This window comes from Salminus brasiliensis, chromosome 9 (assembly GCF_030463535.1).
Source record: "Salminus brasiliensis chromosome 9, fSalBra1.hap2, whole genome shotgun sequence".
Classification (NCBI taxonomy): Eukaryota; Metazoa; Chordata; class Actinopteri; order Characiformes; family Bryconidae; genus Salminus; species Salminus brasiliensis.
The window spans coordinates 27,920,033-27,929,769 of record NC_132886.1 but is presented as its reverse complement, the minus strand read 5'-3'; the positions used below and the strand labels follow the sequence as shown (position 1 = coordinate 27,929,769).

General features: G+C 42.2%; 1 protein-coding gene across 6 annotated transcripts in view; it reads left to right on the top strand.

Moving 5' to 3' along the window:
• The window catches only part of ctnnd2b (catenin (cadherin-associated protein), delta 2b), a 117,187-nt gene that overhangs the window by 44,133 nt on the left and 63,317 nt on the right, over window positions 1-9,737 (top strand). For all 6 annotated transcript variants that reach the window (XM_072688088.1, XM_072688091.1, XM_072688090.1 and 3 more), the window contains one exon: window positions 1,120-1,232. In XM_072688088.1, coding sequence (XP_072544189.1) covers window positions 1,120-1,232 — 113 coding nt within the window. The remainder of the gene's footprint in view (window positions 1-1,119; window positions 1,233-9,737) is intronic.

Genomic DNA, 9,737 nt, shown 5'->3' with positions numbered 1-9,737 from the left:
TGTTTTTGTTCCTTATCCTCTGAGAAACTTGAGTTCAGGCAGAAGTACCTGACCTCAGCGGTGGTCTGATCATTTTAGCCCTGTCTGGATTCACCTCATGTGTTTTTCCAGAGACATTGAGGCCGTTTTTGGTCAAATTGGTGGTTGGAACTTTTGCCATGTGCAGCACACATGCGGGCACTGGAAACTCGCTCGTCCTGTGTTGGTCTTCTTGCCGTCCGGATGCAAGTCTCATCACTGAGGAGATGTGTAGAATTTTCATCACAGTCGTCCCCCTAGATGAACTAATCCGATCTGAATAGAGCCAATGACTCGCCTTTGACTTATTGTTTTAGCAGCGTTTTAGCATCTCAGTCACTCGCCATTCACCCTGCTGAGCTTCTGTCATGGTTGCAGTGTGCTTTCTGACTTTTTGGGTCAAGTGCGACCCTGCTCTGCACTCTCTGCCATCTGTATTTCCCCTCTTTCAGCCATGTAATGCACATAGGACATGCAGACGCCATCCAGCCAGCTAATTGATAGCATGATTCCATGTCAAAAATGCTTTATCATCAACGTATCATCAGTGTCATCTTACAGCAAATGAGAACAGTACGAACTAGAGCTGGGCAGTATGACAATATTTTATCGAATCGTGCAATAATTTTGTTATTTGTGCTTCGCAGTGTGCTTTTCTAATACATACCAGTGCTTCATAAACACTGGTCAGCTGCATTCGGTGCAAACCACTGTATTCAGTACAGGAGAGGATCTGAGTAGTAGCTTTTAAGAATCTGTTGCTATTGATGTATTTAGTCTGTGATTACATGTATCGTGATAAATATCATGAAAATGTCTTTAATTACCATGATGTAGTATTTTTACCATATCGGCCAGCCCTAGTACAAACCGTATAGTTTTAAAATACACTTCTTTGACGTTAAAAGGTTGTAAAATGTGCAAGAGAGATGTGTGGCCCAAACGCACAGATACTCCAGCAGTGTGTTGTAGCACTTGCGAAGCACTTGAATTGTAGTGTAAACATACACAGCACAGTAAACAGTTTAATGGCCCGATTACGTAAGGGCTCCGTGTGTACATTCACTGATCATTCTGTCTGTTTGTGTGTTTCACATGAAGGAGCTGCAGTTTGAAAGACTGACCCGAGAGCTGGAAGCTGAGCGGCAGATTGTGGCCACCCAGCTGGAAAGATGCAAACTGGGATCTGAGACTGGGAGCGTGAGCAGCATCAGGTGGGTCGAGTGGAGCAGCTTCAGCTCATAGCTTTGACTCCCTTACTACTCTGACATTAACCCATCAACCAGCAGCCCCCTTAGCTACTAGAGCTGCACGGTTCTGTAATCATCCTGATATTGGGGTCCCTGTATTGATATCATACTACTGGGGAGTGTTCTGTGGGGGATGTGATTATTCAGGGTATTCATATTAGAATTAGGTTTTAGGCATATCATAGTATGATAATTGATTGTTTAAATCCTGTACACATTTGCTTAATTGAAAAAAATATATATTTATAATATATATATATATATATATATATATATATATATATATATATATATATATATATATATAATATAGAGTTTTAAATACCAAACAAGCAGTTAATGAATGGAGAAAATATTTAGAAAATGAATGAAATCATAACGAAAATGATCATTAACTGGATTCAATAGAGTTCCACCTCATGTGCTTCATGTTTCTTTTTATTATTTTTTATTCATTTATTTAAAAAGTATTCATTTTCATTTAAATTTTTTAAAAGGGAGACTTTTTACATATACTTCCATGTTTCTAGTTTTATCTATATTAATTTCTGTAGTCAGCCATTTATCATCATCAGTCATTGTACGTTTATGGATATTATTATTATTATTATGATTATTATTAATCGTAATCATAATAATACTAGGGATGCACCGAACAAAATGAGCTGGATTGATGGATGGATAATTAGGCCGATCCTCAGGACCGATCCTTTCACTGTACCCAATTCCTGCACCACCAGTACTGCAGGCTTCATAACATAGGAGTAACATACAGACATTATACACATATTATAGCAAACAGCAAGGCTTACCCTAGCTGACCACCTTTCATCAACTATGAGCAAGTAATCCAGCTCGAAAAAACAGCTAACATCCCCACACATCTCTGTTCACTCAAGAGCAGCGCAGGGAAGAGGGGCGAGCGGGGGATCAACACTGAGCCAGGGTCCAGAACAATTATTTATTTCAATTCAGGTCCATTTTATATCTGAGTAAGTGAAGTAATGTTCTGTCAGTCCTAATGCCTTATGTCTCTCCCATATGGTGAGGTGTATGGTTTATTAATTGATCAGTGGTGCTGGAACAGTATCAGGATACTATAATACCGTAATATTTTCTGATGGTTATTATTTTAGTATGGTCATTATAATGTAGGGCAGTCTTTATTAATGTCACATTATTGATATATCAATATGTTACGTCAAATCAGTATCACGGTTAGTTTTACCTTGATTACGAATAATGAACGATTCCATAAGCTGCTCAGGTGACTCAGTTGGCTCCGTGTTTGAGCTCTCTTCCATGTTGCTTCCATGTCACAGACTGGACGTATGTTTTTAAGAGGACAGTACATAGAGGCAGAATTAATTTCCGATTAATTGCCCAGCCCTGCTCCATATCTATTAGCCTAACTCAAAACCTACACTCCTAAACCTTCGTACTGGATCTCCTAGTCGAGCCCAAGCAGGCCCATCTTCGGTCATACTGTTAATAAACTGTGTTGCCTCTTTCTGTCTGTTTTGTTGTCCCCTGTGAACACCGAACAAACTGCAACAGAGGCCTTAAAACTGTCCTGTCTGTTCGAAAGTGAGCTGGTCGACGGTATGAATCATATGCGTGTTTGCAGTGAAGTTAACACTGGCAAACAATGTGAAATGTCCTTTGTCACACTGAAAACACTTTCAAAGAAGAGGGCATCGGTTCACAAAACAATTAGGAGCTGTTCTGCGGTAATCTCGGCCTCTCCTCGAATGTAGACAATGAAGCAATTGTCCAACGTTGTCGATTTGGCCCCTAATTGACCACCCGGCCTCCTGACTGCAGAAAGATTCTGACAAGATCTCATTCAGCATCCGCAACCAGATTTGCTTCTTCAGAGGAGAGGTTAATCAGTCCGCTACAATGAAAATCATTAATTGTATTTGAGACGGAGGCAGGGGAGAACGCATCCAATCCAGCGGAGTGGCTCGGCCTCTGTCTCTGTTGATAAAGAACAAATCTGTGTATTTAATCGTCTGTGCCTCAGGCTTCACATACTAACACGTCCAGCTCTGATAGATCGGGGCTCGGATCAAACATGGGCTGTTTTGTTTGTAGGTTTTCATTTGTCTCGCAGAAGTGCTGTGGCTTGCTGGCGCTGTTGTTTTGCTGTTGTAGAGAAATCCAGTCACAGGCGTTAAACCATCTTTGAGCTATAACTGCCGTCGCCGTCAGGGCACGATCACGTGTACTTGTCTTGAGGGCATGTTTAGATCTTGAGGTGACGGTTAACCATTACTGCTGTGGTCTTGAGTCTTAGTGGGTCAGGGAAGGGCAGTCTTGTCTGCAGACAAACACAGCTTACTGCCAGACAGTTGGCTTAAAGCCACAAACAAGCTGCCTGTACCCAAATATCCTTTCAGTGTTTCTAAAGCAGGTCTGTGTAAAGATCCTCATTCACATTCAGCAATCAGCTAAAACAGAAAGTTCAGCATGGCAGCCCATTTGGCCTAATAATCTGAAGCTAGCCAATGGATTTGTCCTTCTTGTTAGTTTGCATGCGGACTTGCATACATGCAAATTCAAGTAGTCTCTGCTTTCTGCCTCTGTTCTCTGAAGGCTTGAATGTGTTGTACCTGTTAAAGTTTTTAGGGCTGGTTGTGAAGCTTAGTTTTGGACTAACCTCGTAGTGCTAATGGTGAACTTTTTGTCTGTTCATAGGTTTAATCTTTAAGTCTGGGGAAAATTGGCCTTAGGTTTTTCATTTGGAACATTTTCCCACCTACTCTTTTTATATTCATTCTATATGTTGTGATATTCTTAGTTAAATAATTAATTATTACATTTATTTGTTTCCAGAACCTACCAGGGGTGCACAAATAGTATGTTAATATATATTATTCTAAATAAATAATAATTTAAAATATAAAATAAATGTGTTGAAACTTGTTCGGAAATGATTCTTATTTTTAAATTATAATTGTATTTATTTGTATTCTATATTTTATGATATTCTAAGAGAAAGAATGAATTATTCATTAAGTGGCATAGTTACTGTTTAAATACTCAGTTAAACACATAGGGAATCACTGTAAATTTGGCAGAATATTATGTTAGCTCATATTTATACATATATGCACAAATGTCTGTGCACCTCTGGTTAAATTCTTGAAAAAAAGAAGTTAAATGAAAATAAGCAGATTTTACAAAGGGTTGCACAATATATGACAATGTGCACATGCATGGTGGCCTGGTGGAACATGCACGTTAGTCACATCGCAGGACGTAAGGCAAATTAAATCACACATCGAAACACATCATGCAAACAATTTTTGGGAGGAAATTGACACTGTTCTTATTTCCCATGACATATTTACCAAAAGCAGATATATCTACCCAATATAATGTATTTTACTCCAATCATGAATACACAGATTGCATTATTAATTAATAGCATGACATGTTGGGTCATTGACCTTTGGAGAAATCTGTTAAATTTGTTGTAATATTGCTATATATATATATATATATATATATATATACATACACACACACACAAAATGTTTGTCTAATATCCTGCAGCCCTGATTACTGCATACTTGTAATTATCATAGAATATTAAATACGTTACCTTTTTCCAATATTTTAAATTCATAAGATTAATAGAAGTGCTTTCAAAGCTGCATACAAAATAAAAATAAATAAATAAATGTGTGTGGTTGTTTTGTTTTTTATCCATGTCCTACACGTCATTGCCACACATATCTATAGTGCAGACTGTAGAGCTCTTGTTGGTATATGGGGGTTTGAGTCATATCAAATCCTGAACCACACAACAGATAGATTTGTACAAGGTACTGAGGAAGAAAGACTGGAAGTAGCCAGTGTCATAGAAAAAACCTCGGGGGATAATAAGCGAGTGCCCCAGTTGTTTAATGAAACGTGGCTCTTTTGAGAAAGGCCTCCATTGTGGAGGAGCTGAATTGCGGCCTGATTCTGAAATAAATCATCAGGTACTCCACAGCACAATTGTTTATGAAGTCTCAGATTCGAGCCGAGGCGCTAACAACAACAACAACAACAACAACAAAAAAACAGAAGCGGCCTCTGTGTCGTCCTCCGCGGCCGATAGAACCGGCGGCTAAGTAGTCTTATTGTCCGACACCGCGGCTCTCCGGGCCAACTTCAGGCACGGCCCCAAACATCTGCTCGTGTGAGCAAGGCCTTTGACTCGCTGCTAAAAGCTCTCTGTTGAGCCTCATCCTGTCGCGCGGAGCTGTCTCGCTAAACGCTGTCTGCCGGGCACAGCGAGGGAGTATTAAGCCAAAGCTGTTAGACTGTTTTCCTGCCAGATAGGTCCGACCGCCTCCCATGGGCTAGGCATATAGCAGCTCTGTATAGACGCGGCGGTCGCAAATGAGGAGAGACAGGCGCATGCTGCGGAGGCTTTGCTGGGAATGATGTCATTACAGCATGACTGACAAGGTTTCAAGTCAGCGTGCCTGAAGTTATGGGACAGCTTAAAGAAGGAGAATGCACTGGGATTGCGGTTCAGCCTGGTGGAAATGTAGGCCCCGTACGCAGGGGTGAAATTAGTGGGAGCAGCTCGACGGCACTGGAAGTAGCTGTAGAATGATGCTTGAAGTCATTACCATTGGCTGCTGCTGTTGTTTGGGTGTTAGATGAGTTGTGTAGTCTAAAGTGTAAATAAAGAGAAACTGACAAAGGAAGGGCTTTTGAAGGACCCCCTAAAATTCTGTCATGTCGTACGGGCTTTATTCATCTCTCTTAAATGCCAGCTCCACGATATACACCATAAAAAAGAGGTTTGGGCATATTTATGCTCTGATGATAAATGGAGGCGAGGTTTGTCGAGGGCGCACTCTAGCAGTGACTTTGACTTACGGATCTAGCCCATACAAATAAGATCTGTAGGTTTTGACAGCAGAGGACAGCCAGGTATCACTCCCCAATAGACAAATGCTCTTGCCTTTCGATTCGTTGGTACATGCTTCGTTTATTTTACATGCAGTTCATTGCGGTGCTCCTCAGGGGTGCACGCTACTTCATTTACCTTTATGGCATTTGACTGACGCTTTAATCCAGAGCATGGGGTGTACAAAATGACGGTACATCAAAGTATCGCAATTAGAGTCTGTGTTTCTTATATACCCTAGTATCGCAAATTGGCGCAGAATGACATTGAGCACAGCCTAATTTAGCCCGAACGCTTAGGACTAGCATGTTGCTAGCGAGAATGTAAGCTAGCATCAGATAACATTTAAACGCTCTCTGCACAAGAACTATAGGGCTGTTTTCACATCCTCCTGAATTTATAATAAACCCACCGCTGCTGTCGCCTAACTCTCGATTACAAGATCAGAGGAGAGGCGGTTTACCAGTGGTTATGAGGGACAGTGAAGAGAGCTGTGTGCAGCCACACCAAACGTAAGCAGAGCTATACTAACAACTCTCTCTCATGCTCATCGTCTCTGTCTCTCTCACCTGGACTTTCTGAAAATGCTGCAATGCTGTTGAATGAGTTCTGGGGTTCGGGGAACTGCAAAAGATGTGTTTTAAAGACTAATATATTTGATATTAGTTGAAATATGTGTATTTGTAGTAAATAAGCCACTGATAGAAGTTGTCTGTTTGATATGATGCATTCTGCAGATTCCTTCATATATTGCGCAACTTCTCAAAAGCACAGTATCGATTTTTAATGTAACAGTTCACACTGGGTCAGAGTGGTTGATATTGTGTGGTGTTTAAACCCTGACCACTACCACTACATAACAGTCTTCAGATCCCACTGTTCTGATTGCATCTCACTAGTTTGGATCATTCAGCCATTCGGGAGATGAGTGAAGAGAACTTTGGGCTGGGGTTCAGGGGGCTTCTGTTTGTGGTAGGGTACCAGTCCCCCCTCTATGATAAGTGTCATGGAGCCGTTAAATTGGGAGGAGGGGTTTCAGGCATGTTCCTCCTCCCAAAATTGTTCTGATATATATATATATATGTATATATAATCACCAGGTTCTTGCCAATACACAGCCCTATTATCTCTATAGCACTGTAAATGCACTGGAAACTTGTCCACTAAAATGACGCAGTCCAGCACAATCTCCATCGATCTGAGGAGTAACAAGGTTTAAGACCTCCGCACTTGAAGTGGTACAGTAGATGCTGGCAATAATAAAGGCCAAGGAAAGCCCTCCCATCCCCACCCCCAGTCTGATGGCATACCCCAGGGTGTCTCACTCAGACAGGCCCTTTCTGCGCCGACTGGATATTAGGCTTATTAAGGCTGTCTGCCGCGCTGCCTGACTCATACTAAGCGCCTCCCTGTACAGTAAGAGGGAAGTTGGAGCATATTGATCTGGCAGCCAATCTGTCTGGCTTAAAAGGAGATGAAAGCCTGGCTCGGCCCCGGGCTGAGAAACGAGGCCGGGCTGAACAACTTCAGCTTAACCGGGCTGATTAAAGCTCAGTCTGACTATGTGACAGTTCTACCGGGCGGAGCATAGAATTCAGCATCCCCTCAACAGCAGCAGGCAGGTGAATGGAAGGTGTTGGGTCCTGGAGAGTACAAGTTTCACCCTCTGAAACTTTAGACGGGAGGTGTTCTAACCAGTTCTACCTTTTAAATAGGACAGGTGAAGTGAAAAGCATTGAGTGTCTTAATCTACAGTGGTATCTATCCAGGGTTGGATATATTGTGCAGCATGTGAAAGTCGGAACCCCTTAGCATGAGCCAAATTTTGATGTCTTGACAACTGGATCAGAGCATCTCCAGAACATCAGATGTCCTGTGGGGTTTTTCTGAAATGTGCTGTGGTCAGTATCTACCAGAAGTGCTCCAAGAAAGGACAACCCATGAACCAGCGACAGGGTCATGGGCACCTATGGCTCCATTAAGGGATCCATGGAGGCCCCACCTCACAACTTACAGGACTTAAAGGATCTACTGCTAACGTCTCGGTGCCAGATAACAGAGGATGCTTTCAGAGGTCTTGTGGCGTCTCAAATGCCTCGATTGGTCAGATCTGTTGTGGCCTACTCAATATTACATTTACATTTATGGCATTTAGCAGACACTCTTATCCAGAGCGACTTACAAAGTGCTTTGCTATTTACCCAAGAAAAGCCTTAGCTAGTTAGAATAGACCAATAATTCAAAGGATACCTCTAAGTTTAGACATTACAAACACAAGACAATAAGGTGACCATAGTACTCTAATCGTCCAAGTACTCTGAAGAGGTGGATCTTCAGTCTGCGTTTGAAGACAGCGAGCGACTCGGCCGTTCGGACACCCAGGGGAAGCTCGTTCCACCACTTTGGTGCCAGGACAGAAAAAAGCCTGGACGCTTGTCTTCCGCGGATTTTGAGGGATGGCGGGTCAAGCCGAGCCGTACTTGAAGCTGGAAGGGCTCTTGGTGTGGATCGGCTTTTGACCATTGCCATCAAGTATGGAGGGGCTGGTCCGTTCTGGGCTTTGTAGGCCAGCGTCAGGGGTTTGAATCTGATGCTGGGAGCAGCTACAGGAAGCCAGTGAAGAGAACGCAGCAGTGGAGTGACATGGCTGAATTTAGGAACATTATAGACGACCCGTGCCGCTGCATTCTGGATGAGTTGCAGGGGTCTGATGGTGCGCAGAGGGAGACCAGCCAGAAGAGAGTTGCAGTAGTCAAGTCTGGAAGTGACGAGAGACTGAACAAGCACCTGGGCAACTCTCTAGAAAGGAAGGGTCGAATTCTCTGGATGTTGTACAGGAGAAATCTGCAGGACCGAGGCAGGTGGTGTTAATGTTATGGTTGATTTGTGTATACAGTCATGTGAAAATATTAGGACACCCCATGTCAAAAACCATGATTGTAACTCTGTAGAGCATAAGTTTAAGCAAGGCAATGTATACTATATCAATATAGAATCTTCTCACTTACCAGGACGCCCCCTGTCACTTGCAATGCTCCTGACGATTGTGCTCTCTCAGGCTCTGGCTGCTGATGGTTAGGCAGCAATGGTCCGGGATGGTACTTTTTTAATGCGACCTTTTTCATAGCATACCTTATTCATCATTCATTTTTACCATATTTACAGACATTAGATCTTTTTTACATTAATTAATTAAGTTAAAGTACTTAAAATACTCCCACAAAATTAGAATCATCTGCAGCCCATCAGCATCAGCTCCTCCTCATCATTGGAGAGGATTTTGGAGTTGCCTGTCTTATTTAAACCTCAGCATGCAAAAAGAACCATAATGATGTCCAGTAAAGATGGAAAAAGGTTAGAAGGTATAACACCGGGTGACCCACCACCCATTAATGAAAGCACAGGGCTACCTGGAACCGGCTCACTTCGACTCACTGCGCAGACTTACAGTGTGGGTGTAATATATTGTGAGGAAGAAGGAAAAAAAGATTCCTTTTAGAAAAACTGTATCAAAGGAGAAGAAATGTGCAGCGTAGACAAGTCCCGACTTTTTT